This window comes from Hippocampus guttulatus, chromosome 1 (genome assembly GCF_054856545.1).
Source record: "Hippocampus guttulatus isolate MCC_2025c chromosome 1, RoL_Hgut_1.0, whole genome shotgun sequence".
Lineage (NCBI taxonomy): Eukaryota > Metazoa > Chordata > Actinopteri > Syngnathiformes > Syngnathidae > Hippocampus > Hippocampus guttulatus.
Window position 1 is genome coordinate 8,975,461 of NC_141261.1, and position 13,893 is coordinate 8,989,353.

At 42.8% G+C, this 13,893-nt stretch overlaps 1 protein-coding gene across 2 annotated transcripts in view; it reads right to left on the reverse strand.

Annotated features, from left to right (window-relative positions):
• Positions 1-1,043: 1,043 nt before the first annotated feature.
• Positions 1,044-13,893, reverse strand: part of nphp4 (nephronophthisis 4) — a 130,014-nt gene continuing 117,164 nt past the window's right edge. The window contains exons 24-29 of one of the 2 annotated variants that reach the window (XM_086107872.1): positions 13,121-13,200; positions 12,741-12,826; positions 11,157-11,328; positions 8,280-8,459; positions 7,664-7,807; positions 1,044-1,388 (exon numbers count right to left, since the gene is read on the reverse strand). In XM_086107872.1, the coding sequence (XP_085963998.1) occupies positions 1,248-1,388; positions 7,664-7,807; positions 8,280-8,459; positions 11,157-11,328; positions 12,741-12,826; positions 13,121-13,200 (803 nt within the window). In that variant the 3' untranslated portion in view covers positions 1,044-1,247. Of the gene's footprint in view, positions 1,389-7,658; positions 7,808-8,279; positions 8,460-11,156; positions 11,329-12,740; positions 12,827-13,120; positions 13,201-13,893 lie in introns of both variants that reach the window. The other variant, XM_086107878.1, reaches the window with a different exon arrangement.

Consider the following 13,893-nt stretch of genomic DNA (forward strand, 5'->3'; position numbering starts at 1 on the left):
CATTGGAGAACCGTAAGCTGTAAGTGAAATGGGTCCGTGCATGTCAACAACCTGTGTCATGCTTCATAGTAAGAAATGATTTCCTCCTTCACTTTTCATGGAATGTGTGGGGGGGGGGGGTCCTCCGTAAATCTCCCGGTGCATCCTCGACATAAAAAAAATGTGGGCCTCACCCCAATTCGATGACCTTACGCAATCACAATCAACCTACCCGACCGTGTAAACAGTCGCTCGGATGCAAAGTGTGGAGGCGTTCTACCGAGTCTTGGGTCTTGCCGCTCCTCAGCGTTTTCTTTATTCTAGTCCTGTTTTATTCTAACCTACATTTGGACTTCGACTGATTGACTTCAACACATATCATTTGAGATGAGTATCACTATTTATGTGTGGAATAAAATGAATGATTTATGCTCAACATTGTACCCCCTTTCATAGACCTCCGGTACTCTCTGCTCATAAAACTTTGATACTGTGTGGAAGCACCGTGTCAAGATCTGAAAATGAGCATTTCGCTTCGGACCACATATTAGAGAAGGTAAAGATGAAGTGTACCCGACTGAGCTGTTATCTTCATTTTATTAGCTTTCGCTGCCGCGCTCAAAGCTTAGTTTGCCGCCTGCATTCTAATGAGGGAGAAAACGAGACAGGAGGGGGGGCGGAGGGGATTGCGTAACGGGCCCGTTATGTAACACAATGTGCACGCCGTTCTCTCTGCGCGAGACGCAGCAAGAGGGAAGGGTGCTCCTCGCTTAAAAACATCATACCCCCATTATGGCGGCGCATCTAATAATGGCGCGATGAGGATAAATTGTTTGGAAGGTGAGGGGGGACGCGGACCCCTGGCTTGTGCTAGATTAAAACCTGACTATAAAGTGGCATTGAAGAGTGTTTGCTGGGTAATTAAAGTCCATAAAATGTTATTGCTTTCACCCTCAGTGCCCTTCCTGATGGTCGGGGATGAACTGTCACGTAACATTGGCTGGAAACCTCAAAGGAGGGAAAAAATGCTAAGCCGGGGACAAAGAGAGTCACGGCTGAGATGATTAAGTTGTGTTGGTCAGCGTTTGATTTATTTCGGGAAGGCTCGTTAAAATAGCACAAAAATAAAGCCTCCTCTTGTCCATTCAGACAGCGACTAATAGGCCAAGCCTCACAAATACACAATAGAAAACAAAAGGCTCTTACGGCGAGTACAAAATTGGATATTTTTGTAGAAAAACAAAAGCGCGCATTTGACAGCCACGGATTCACGAGTAGTTGACCTTCACGCAGAACGTCTCCTCCGTCTTCTCCTCCAGGTTGTTCACGTAGACCAGGATCTCCACTGAACCCGCACTCTGGCTGGGGGCGAAGCGCAGTCCGATGGTGTAACTTTCTCCACCATCAAGCTGAGCAGCCGACACAACAAAACAATGGAAGGATTAAATTTGTCTTTCGGAAAGGAGGAAATCAAACCAACTTTTCTCTCCTTCGAGCTGCAATTAATCCATGATTGTTGGCATGTATGAATTAAAACACCTCATTGATGCAATTGATCACGCAGAGGTGCACTGAAACCCTGAATGAATAATCTGCAACTACAAAAATTTGCAGTGTGAGAGAATTTGACAATGAGCCAAGGAACCTTGGACAACTTTGATATGTGATTCAAAAGTATCCGTTGAACACCCTTTTCTTTTTTTTTTAAACCAATCAATGACTCTGATCCTCTTGAAAACACTTTACTAGTCAACTTGTTAAGACAATTCATACAACCGCATGTTTCCGGTTTATTGGAAAGAGTTTGGGGGAAGGCCATTTTTAGGTCCAACATGGTCCATAAAGGCATGTTTGGATGACCTTTCGCAACCTCCTTGCAATTAATTACCTCTAGAATGAGCACAGAGTTGGTCTCTTCCAAAATTCAAGTACCGTATTTTCCGCAGTATAAGGTGCACCTAAAAAGACTCAATTTTCTCAAAAGCTGACAGTGCGCCCTACAATCAGTGGTGGTTCTGAGGGGGGGGGGGGGGGGGGGGGGGGCAACGGGGGCCAGTGCCCCTGTAGCACCGATTCTGGCCCCCCCTGTGGCCCCCCCTCCGAGCGCAGATTACGCAGTCGTGCCGAGTCGCCGACGCGAAAGGTGGAACCAAAGTGCGTGATTTAACATTCTAGTCGGACCCTTTAGTGAGCTGCGCCACTTAAAAATGAGCGGGAAAATGAGAAGCAGTCCGCAGAGAAGGAAATTACCACGACACGAGTGCTATTTGCGTGTGTGTGTGTGTGTGCTCGTGTTTGTGTGTGCGTGTGTGTAACTTTTTTAGTCTCCCTTTTTATTTAAATTTTTATTTAACAGGATCAATATATAAGACATTGCCTTTTAAAATGTGGATGATTATATGCATGTAAAACATCTAGCTTCAGTGTATTTGCAATTTTTGTCCCCGGCAGGCTGGTACCATATCATCCCCTGGCTTGAATATTCTCAACAGACGTATTGTTACGCTTGCAGACATTTTAGCCCTCCTAATACTGTTTTTTCTCATCACTGTAATGTTATGACTACAATTTCAAAGTCTGAAGAAATAAAAAGTCAAATAAGATTTCGAATTTGTCTTTTTAGCCCTGGGTTGAATGTGCCCCCCCATCAAAACCCCTGGCCCCAGCCCGGCCCCCTCAGTGAAATTGATCCAGAACCGCCCCTGCCTACAATCCGATGCGCCTTATACATGGAGTTAGTTTCTTTATATTCCCCATTGAGTTGTTTCCCCGTTAGTGTTCCTATGCTATCTAGTGGTGATTATTAGCAGGAACCAATTGTAACCTAAAAAGGTTCTACCCGACACTAATCATCATGTGCATTCGCCAACACACACTTCGCCAACAGACAACTACTTTGTCAGCTCTGCGCAGCCATTATGAAACCAAGGTATGACCAAAAGCATAGTTAACTTCTGACTAAACAAAGGAAGAAGGAGACAAGCAAGAATTCTAAGGATATTTAGCCCCTTGTGGATGTGAGCCCACGAGGTTTGTCAGAATCAGAATCAGAATCAGAATCATCTTTATTGGCCAAGTATGTAGAACACACAAGGAATTTGTCTCCGGTATAACACGCTGCCTTTTTGTTCAATCAATTGTCTTCATAATATTTGTCTTTCGTTGATTGTTTTGGAATGCCATTTGTATTTCTATGTCTGTGTTTGTGACCAGTTCAGTGTGGCTTTGCACTATATAAAGCTGTATTGTATTGTATTTGCTTTTAGCGGAGCCCCATCTAGTGGATGTATAGTGCAACCGCAGCCACTAATGTAGCCTTTATTCTATGCACCTTATAATGCATTGTTTTCATTTTGTACTGTTTGCACAGTGTTACAATTAATTATTCGTATTATTTTTTTAATTGTTGGGGCCTTTTACTCAATTTGTGTGCGGCACTTTGGTCAACGGTGTTATTTTTACAGGGCTTTCGAAAATAAAACTGGATTGGATTGGACTGGATTTGTGTGTTTTGACTGTTTCTGCTGTGCAATAAAGAGCTGAAAGTGCATCGGCCAACGTCATTACCCCCGCCCCCTCTCCATTTCACTCGTGCAGCAGTGAATGTCAAACTCATTTGTTAAATGTTGCCTTGTAGAAATTAACACACACACACACACAAATCAACTGGTTGACAGCTCGTAACTCCAAATAATCGTAAAATGGGAATACCAGTAAGTCAAGGTACCAGTGCATCCATTATTATTGATTAAAACATTTGACTACATTTCATCTTATTGGGGGTGGGGCATGGGGGGGGGGGGGATAACAAGCATGTGTTATATATCGGATGGGAAAATCTTTGGACATTTTGAACTCCTGTTTTGTCGTACCAAAAGGCAGTAGTTGATAAGACTGAAACAATCGAAATCGAAAGTCAATCACCTCCCCAGCAAAACCCACAACAATAAAGTTCTTAATCGACTTAATCATGGGGGATCATCCTAATTACAGACCCGATTAAAATATAATAATAATAAAAATTAAAAAAAACACTCAACACCTTTGAAATACTTGCTGGTTGTGTTGTCAAACTAAATGAGTGACAAGTCATGGGCACCGGTAACCTAGAACAACTTTGAATTTCAAATGAGCGACATTGCAAAGAGGAAATCTTACTTAAAATAAAGATGTATTCCTCCTCGGAGGCGATAAATACAAGACGCTTGGCCCTAGAGAACCGTGCTGTACAGTGATGTTTAAGTCTGAGCTGAGGAGCAGAAATAGAAAGTGCGGGCGAGAGCAAGGACACCGTTCTGCGCAGACACACTGTGACATAATCTGAGTCCAGACTCTTTTCAAAGTGTAACAAATGTGCTCCTGCGAAGCAGATATTTAAGTGTCTATCAGCAGGTTCCACCAGCTGGTTAGAGGTGACTAGCCGCTCCACATTTTTGATCTGTCATATCACACATGGTCGCCTCGCGCAGCGGCCGGCTGCCTTCCTCGCCGAGGCGCCATCCGGTAGTGCGTGAGTGTGTTGGGTAGGTGTCGCAGTTACCACTTAATAAACTGGCACAACTTGTCCACTAAGTACTAGATCTGAAATAAAGGCAGGTGATGTTTTCCCCTCTGAGTTTGTTATGGACACTTGTTACCAACTTAACTCAAAAGCTTTTCAAGGAAACATTTCTGGATGGTTGTTGCGTGGGCCAAAGAAGGAAATATCCAGGTTTGGCGTGGATCCAACAACTTAAATTGAACAAACCTTTCGATTTAATTGACTTTCAAAATTTCCCATTTCAAGAGGTTGTGTTCAGAAGAAATTAGTTTATCATTGATAGAAGTCACAATGATATTTATTAGTATAATATAAATCCATAATTTCAGTTCTACTGAGACTGTAGACTGAATGAAATGTTTCTGGACCAGAGCCCAAAGTCAGCTGGGATCGGTTCCAGCTCACCTGTGACCCGAATGAGGACAAGCACTCAAGATGATGTATGGACGGACGGGATTAGTAGCCTTGGGGCCGCCGCGTTTATGCCACGTCGTATTATTGGCTGCGCTTGGAAATTAGCCTTGAGTCTCTGGCTGAGAGTATCACCGTATTGTGGGAATGTGGAAGGAAACTGGAGTACCCGGAGAAAACCCACGCAGGCACGGGGAGAACATGCGAACTCCACACAGGAAGGCTGGAGCCGGGATCAAACCCACGACCTCTGCATATATAATATATATATACAAATATATATATATATATATATATATATATATATATATACACACACACACACACACACAACAATTGTAAATGGCACAGCCACCTTATTTATATGCAAACACTTTGTTTTTCTTCTTTCTTCTTTCTGTCCACAATCTTGCTGCTGTAGACTGTAAATTTCCCCAGTGTGGGACAAATAAAGGATTTCTTATAAACAGTCAAACCTTGGTTTTTGAACGTCTCTGTTCTCGACCAAATCGGTTTTCGACCCAAAATTTCGAGTTTTGTATGCCTCTGATGGCGACCGAAAATCGGTTCTCGACCGAACTGAGCGCACTTGAATGCACCACGTGACTCCTCTCACCTTGCTTACACGAGGAAGTGACGTTTCCTCGTGTAGCTTTCTTTGTAAAAAAGAGCGTGGTTTCGGTTTTCGAACAGCCTTCTGGAACGGATTATGGTCGAAAACCGAGGTATGACTGTATATATATACTTTGTGTGTGGATGTATTTTGTTTTCACTTTCTGCCATCCCACGTGCCCAATTTCCCTTCATCGTTATGTTTATTCTACTTCTGCATTCTAGCACGTGACGGTTAAATGGGTCTATGTGGAGGATTTATATCCCCCAAAAGCTTATCAGTATTGATTTCTGCTGCGCTCCCCTCCTCGCTCACCATGAAAATGTGTTCCTTTATTACAAGTCATATGAGAAAGGAAGCAAAAGAGCCCCACAATTGCTAACTGCTGCTGGCAGGCTTAATGCTTTATTAGACACCTGGAGCGTTGCGAACACCATGAAATAAAACAAAGGGCCCACCTTCCTCTCTCTCTCAGGCTAATTGATGCCGCGCGGTCCCGGACAGGAGCAGCATTGCGCCTTAATAGTTTATATGGAAAAAGACTCCCATTGCATCTCACTGGTTTTTATTGTTAATAGGTTTTGTCATTTGTTTTTCCCTTTTATCACATCTCATCAAAAGAGCTGCAATAACAGCAACGACTCCTACTTGGGTGTGACTCAAGTCGGCTTTTACTCATTTTCCTTCTCGATGACAGAAAAGGTATTTGTGAGCTCGCTTCTGTTTTTCCTGAAGACTCAACATGAGAATCAAGAGCAAAGCTGTCACGTACTGGACATGTCTACGACTGCTTGGAAACACTACAACTCGGTGTTAGGTAAAACATGTTATTTACATACAGCATTCAACCTGTTCGTTTTTGTCTGGATGTGCGAACATTTGTCACACGCATGCATCCATTATTTTGACTTCTTCATTTTCCCACCATGTCATTATTTAGTGTGACCAACTATGGAGGGCAGCTAGAGTCTATCCCCGTTGCCTTTGGGTGTGAGGGAGACCACAGATCGTCACATGAAGAGATGGACCAGCAGGAACTGAACCTGTGATGCCCTCACTGAAGTCACGTGCCCTATTTAAAAGATGCTCATTAAAATATTGAAGTGGCTTGAAAGGTTTCTGCTACACAATTGCGGGGATGAAATTCTAGAAATCACCTCAAAGTTGGATATGAATGCTTGACTTCTGGCATGATGTGACAGGAGAGGAGGGCTGCACATTATGGACTCAGTTTCATGTCTCGATACTCATGCCAGTCATTCCGCTAACGATATGATCATAAGCATAGTCCTTGCAAGTAATCACAGTTGGCCACTCAGCCCTGTACTTTGGCTGATTTAATGCAAAATGAGCTGCTTGAGCCTCCGTCAGATGATTGTGATTGGCTGACTTTAGCTTTTAGACCTTTTTGTTTTCCAGTCATTAACTTATTGTTCAAATTGATTTTGGTGGCATAAATCCACTTGGCATGATGCATTTTTTTACTTGTTCTTCATGAGTTGTTTGTTCAGTGCTGTAATAGTTTCATGTGGTGATCTTATTTTCATCCCTTTTTTTTAAAAATACCAATAGAATTGATACTAGGCGGCCCGGTAGTCCAGTGGTTAGCACGTCGACTTCACAGTGCAGAGGTACCGGGTTCAATTCCAGCTCTGGCCTCCCTGTGTGGAGTTTGCATGTTCTCCCCGGGCCTGCGTGGGTTTTCTCCGGGTACTCCGGTTTCCTCCCACATTCCAAAAACATGCATGGCAGGCTGATTGAACGCTCTAAATTGTCCCTAGGTGTGAATGTGAGCGTGGATGGTTGTTCGTCTCTGTGTGCCCTGCGATTGGCTGGCAACCGATTCAGGGTGTCCCCCGCCTACTGCCCGAAGACAGCTGGGATAGGCTCCAGCACCCCCCGCGACCCTAGTGAGGATCAGGCGGTTCGGAAAATGGATGGATGGATGGATAGAATTGATACTGTTTTTACGATGCTGGCAATCTGACCGTGGAATGTAATGCTGACATTTCAGGTAAGGTGCAAAAGATTGCATTCAATCTTATATCCTGCCAATGATATAAAACCAGAAAGATTTCATAGGGCATAAATTCAGATTAAATTTCCCTGTCTCACCTCACCTGGAATTTATCCTCTTTGAATTGGAGCAAATCCGGATGGTCGGAATGGAGCAGGAAGGTGCGGCCGCTGGTGTAAGGGTTGGTGTAGGTGATTTTCTTGGAGCTGCCACGGCCACTGCTAACTGGGACACATACTTCAAACGCCTGCATACACACACACACACACACACACACAGGGGCAATTTCACATGTCAATTGAACAGAAGAGTCACATGAAACCACTTCCCTGTGCAGAGACCCAGAAAACTGGAATGTAAACAAACCCCGCTGACAACATCTTCCACATTATTTCACTTATTCATGCGCTGTCATTACCTATGTTTGCTTTGTTTTGCGTTTCTGGGATAGTTATGAATATTTGAACGTCAATGGTACACATCATTTCAAATGTATTTGGACTCGATGCAAAACCTTGCGTAAAGTTGAGAGCTCACAACAGAGGTTCGGAATCTAAACTGGATAAGATGTACAATGTGTCAGACGGTCAGAACAGGCCCCAATCAGCTGACAAGGTCACTAGAATGACCGGATGACAAGGTGAGTGCTTCTTTGATGAAAGCAACATGCGGCGTGTCTTGTCGGAATGTCTGGCAGAAGGCGACTTTAATCAATTCACCTTGGACAGCACAGGCCTGTTTACGTTGAGACACAGTAGCCAAGCGGTGACTAACTGCCTCTGGTCCACGTCCACCGCGTTCACGTACAGGAAGCGACTGCCTGCCCGCCACGGCTGCACCTTCAGTTGGAGCTCTTGCACTCCTGCGGGGGGCAACAGGAAAACACCTCCAGGGTTGACCTGTGAAGAATATTTTTAAAAATTTTAAAAAATCTGATGATGTCACTAATATAGGTATGACCAGCAAAAATCTAAGCACATTATCCTCGGAGGAAATACCAATCACAAAATATTTCGGTGCAGGGAGACGGCAGGACATTGAAAATGAAAATGAATTGCATCGCAGTTTGTTTGGTTTTTGTTTGTTTTAATCTGTTGAGAAAAGCAAAACTATTCTCTGTTGACGAGCGTTATCCCGTTTCATAAGACTCCTACAACGCGTTCCACAGCGACTCAACCTGCTGAGAGTCACATCAAAGCAGCCACTGTGATGCATATGCTGGCATCTTTTAAAAATACATCTGTCGTCTTTTTTTTTCTTCCCCAGGCCGTATTCTCTTTCTTCAAGGAAAACACGTCCCGTATCGGTACTTTATGCATGCGTGAGAATTCAATCACATAACTTTATTTCTAACAAGTAAGACAAATTTATTTGGGCTTGGAGTGAGAAACATTGGCTGGCCTAAACCCGATGGCGTGCATGCAACGGTGCAAAAAGATTGGCTTTTGATTTCATTAGGATGGAGGTGCACACCAAAGTAATCCCAGAGCCAAGTGCCCTCACCGCACAGTCAAAACTTGATCACCAGTATAGTGGACCACTTTATTTATTTATTCAGTGCAACCATGGGCATACGGTTGAAAGTTGAATTTTGTTTTATGCTATTTTTCAGTTTTCAAAGCTTGTAGCTATTTCATCTTCGTGTTTTATTTCGTACATACACATTTATTTCAGATTTTTCTTAAAAACGAGGTTGCCATAGCTCAAAAACCTGATGTGATACAGACAAACTGAGATCAGCTTTGGATTCCGCACTTTTAAAATGAGTCAGTCTTCAATAAACCTAACATGCACGATTTTTGAATATGAGAGGAAGTGGGAGCACCCAGAGCACCCAAAACTATCCCGAGAGAGCCTGAGCCAAAATTCCACTGAGGACCTCTCAATGATCAGGCAGACATGGTATCCAGTTCTCCACTGTGTTGGGAAACATTGTCTTTTGCGAGAAGGTCATTACGGCCAAGAAACATTTTATGATATCACACTAAGTTACGGCTTTGCAGAGTAAATCAAGACGTGCTTTGTGCAACGGAAAGACAGAAGACTAAACTAGTCAACTTCTTCTAGCATCAGGAAATGCCACAGTCTGCTACATATCTACATAATTAGACTAAAACGTGTTTGACAAGAGAGGAAATCCGAGAAAAAGACAACAGCAACACAGGCAGCGTGATGATGCTCCATCTATTAATGAGCAGCTGCCGTCCAAAAGTGCAGCAATGCATGCCAGTTTTCCGCTGCACCTCATGGTTCACACGCTCCATCTGCCTCAAAAATATTTTCTAGAGAGACCATCCACTTAATGAGAGCAGGTACGCAGTCTACTCAAAGACACACGAGCTTTTGGCACGCTAACACAGACACTCCGAGGCAACGCGACCGCTACCTAATGACACCCTAGGGTCACTCAGAAAAACTAAGGGGAGCAGACTTGGGTCAGATTGGAAGAACAAGATGGCGGTGAAGCCATTTTGACTCGTGAAACACTCCAGGAGCTGATGAGATGAGCTTGAGGCAGGATTGCCAACCGAGTGGCGCAAGCACACATGCAGCTATTAGGACCTTTCCTGGCAAGATGCAGACTTTGAAGTGGAGAAACGTAGTGACACATATAGAGACGAGCCACTGGAGGTGCAGTCACTCTAGTTGAATAATGAAATTTGTTTTAAAAGGGAATATCATATTTTCCGCACTCTGAAACCGAGAGTGCCCCTTATAATCCGATGCGCCTTATATATGGATCAATATTCTCATTTCTTGGACGTACTATTTTAAATGTTCTGTAAAGCGCTTGGTTACAGCTGCAGCAGTTGTGAAAGCGCAATAAAAATAAAGCTGTATTGTATTGCATTCCCTTTGGCGTAGCTCCATCTAGTGGATGCAAAATGGAACTGCAGACACTATTGTGACTTCTATTCTATGCGACTTATAATGTGGTGCGCCCTATATATGAAAACAGTTTTAAATTCACTGACAAGTTTCATTCACTGAAGGTGCGCTTTATACTCCGAAGCACCTTATCATGCGGAAAATACGCTCAATGCTTTTATACAAAACAAACTGATGAATGACTAGTCTTGAAATCGGAGCCAAGTAAAAATATTTTCTTGAAAAGCGGGATCAGTAACAAAAACGCTCGTGATATATCAACATTTTGATGGTGACAATTTGATATTTCAGCTAGAATCATTCAGTCCACACTCACGATTTGCTTTCACGGGCTACATAAAATGATGTAGCAGACAAGATCTGGCCCCCGGGCCTTGACTTTGACCCTAGTGTTCTAAAGGCTATACAAATAAAACAGAATTGTAGTGTGTGGTACCTTATTTTTTTTTTGAATAATGCATTTGGTATTTATGTTGGTTTGTGAATTAGGGCCACCCTCTGCGGTTCACAGAAGTGGCCATACAACTCCAAACCGAAAACCATTTTGCTATGTGAGTGCTCGCTAGATGGAAATGACTGCGCGGATGCCCTCAATAAGGACTACAGGCAGAGAACCGACTGTAACAAACGTAATAAACTGGAACCAGAGTCAAATGAGAGCGATCCTGTAACTTTCGAGGCACTACATTTACAAACTGGCACTGTACCTCAATCTCCTGGGGATGTGATGAGAAACATTTGACCTTGCGAGCAGCCTGCCTCCCCCTCAGCACCAGTGATTGACAACTCCGCTGGCCGGTGACACAGCTAACATCCACCCGCTCCACAAAGTGCACGTAAACCTGCCACATCTGCGAAGGGGCGGCCATCCACTTATCACTGTGGATGGAAAACATCATCAGGAACAAATACAGTAAATGAAAGCATCCCCGCCACCCCCACTCCTCGAAGGCATCAATAGGTCAAAGATGAGAGAGGCTGATCTCCTGGCGCACTTGCATTTTAATGATCAGCCAACGCTTGTCACCACAGTCCTTCATCATCATCATCAGCATCCTCATTCTCATCGTCATCATCTTCCTCCCACTGCTGAAGCGAAGGGAATTCAAGTCTCAGCGGCTTGAGCCGAGACTGAGGGCTGTGAGTGGGAGGCGATGTAGTCACATACTCAGCACTGCTCCGTGACTACGGCACTTAAAGAGCATTCAGAGTCCTTTTGGAAGACGCTTTAAGTCATTTGGGGAACTTTGACGCTGAGCAAGAATGTCCCTTTTGTCCAAATATTTCCACCAGGCAACTTCCATATGGAAGACACGGTGTGGGATGATTATTGTGTTCCCTCAGACAACGGCAGTAAAAGCCCATTGTACATGTTAATTAAACAGCAGAGAGAAGTAGTACGTAATGGTAATCATTTTAAGTGAGTCCCGATCCTGGATGTGATATAACTTATGAGACACCGTATTTTATCACCTCCACATATTATAAATAAACAAAACTAGAAAATCAATGGTTACTGACAACCACCACTAATTCATATGTGCCCTCCAGGTTTGTTCGCCAAAATAATCGGGATCCAACAACAAGGTCATTTGAAATTAAAAATTTGGGATGCTGTCGAATCTTTACCGCAATTAATGAAAGAAATTAGTTCTTGCGAAGGATGAAATCCAAGGTACTATTCAAAACACATTTAGAATCCAAACTCAAAATATACCATTTCTGACCCTCATATTCCCGAAAATCTGTTTTTTGTTCTGTGTTCTCAATTTTTCTTTTGAATAAATTTTACTCTGTAATTTTATGATGTACTTGTGCGCGCCAAAGGGCATCTTAAAATAAAATGCATAATTCTTCTTTCAAACAACAAATTTGAACATGGTTCAAAAACATTTGTGACCTCAAAAACCTTCAATGATGTATGAATAAGCCACTCTAAATTCTCTCCCAAACAACACCGCTTAGTTAACATTCTACGCCAGACCATAATTGCAAATATGTCAAAATGTGACCCCTCTGACAGAAGAAAAAAACCCAAAATCGAGCACTGCTGTCATCATAAAAGCTGCTTTTACAGGACATTCATACAATAGTCAAGACACTCTTCAAAACGAATGCTATTTCTATCCATTTACATCACACCATTACACTTAGATATTTTTAAATTCATTTTCCCTCTTTCATGTACGAGCAATAACCCTTAAGGACGGAAAAAAACAGAATTTGAATCAGCATTTTTTTTTCCCGTATTGTGCAGCTGTGTCTAATGGGGCCACTGTAAGAATACTTACGTGAAAACCATCACAAAGAACATTTTGATGTTGGGACTCGGACCTCCGGGTACTTTCAAGTACACATCCTGAGGCTCTCCTGGCACCTAGTGACAAGAGTAAAACTAATAAATGGGTAAAAGTAAGGGGGGAAATAAGTAGGCAGAAATTACCATAAATAACAGACAAGCATGTTGAAAGCATTCAATTGGGTTCAAGACTCGAGCCTTCTTTGTGCTTCAGAAAAGGTACTCAGCTCATTACAAAGAATGCTAGAATAGCACTCTGCCTTTGAACAAAGGATGGTGCTGAAGCTATAACTTTAGTAATTAATCCCCCCCGCTTACATTAGTGTGGGCTGAGATGTTTATATACTGTGGAAAAGTGAGTCATTCTCTCACCATCATTCGGGTCTGACAGATGACGTTTGGGTCACTGCAGCGTACAGAAATGTGAGTCTCGGCATCCGTGCCTCCGACGGCTTCACGCGTTAAAAAGAAAGATCAGATTTTAAAACGGCATATTAGTGCACAAATGGATAAGCAGAATGAGAATCACCTTTGATCAAGTACCGTATTTTCCGCACTATAAGGCGCTTCGGAGTATAAGGCGCACCTTTACTGAATGGCCTATTTTAAAACTGTTTTTATGTATAGGGTGCACCGCATTATAAGGCACATGAAATAGAAGCTACAATAGTGGCTGTGGTTGCCTGATGCATCCACTAGATGAAGCTATGCTAAAGGGAATACAAAACAGCTTTATTTATATAGCGCTTTCACAACTGCTGCAGCTGAAACAAAGCGCTTCACAGAGCATTTAAAATACTACGTCCAAGAAATCTGAATATTGATCCATATATAAGGTGCAATGGATAATAAATCGTGCTGTCGGCTTTTGAGAAAATTGAATGCTTTTAGGTGTGCCTTATAGTGCGGAAAATACGGGAATATGACTCCAGTAGTTGGAATCACTTTAATACTCTCACAAAGAAGCTTCACAAAATATACATTTAGGACATAAACACAGGAGTACAAAGTATATAAACCAGTTGTGGGTTCGGAGCGGCATGGCATCCATTGCTATTTCTCAAAGCATCTCAAAAGTAAAAATCTAACGCACAGTGCACTGACTCAAATAAATGTAAACTACTTTTCATAATATTTGGGCATCC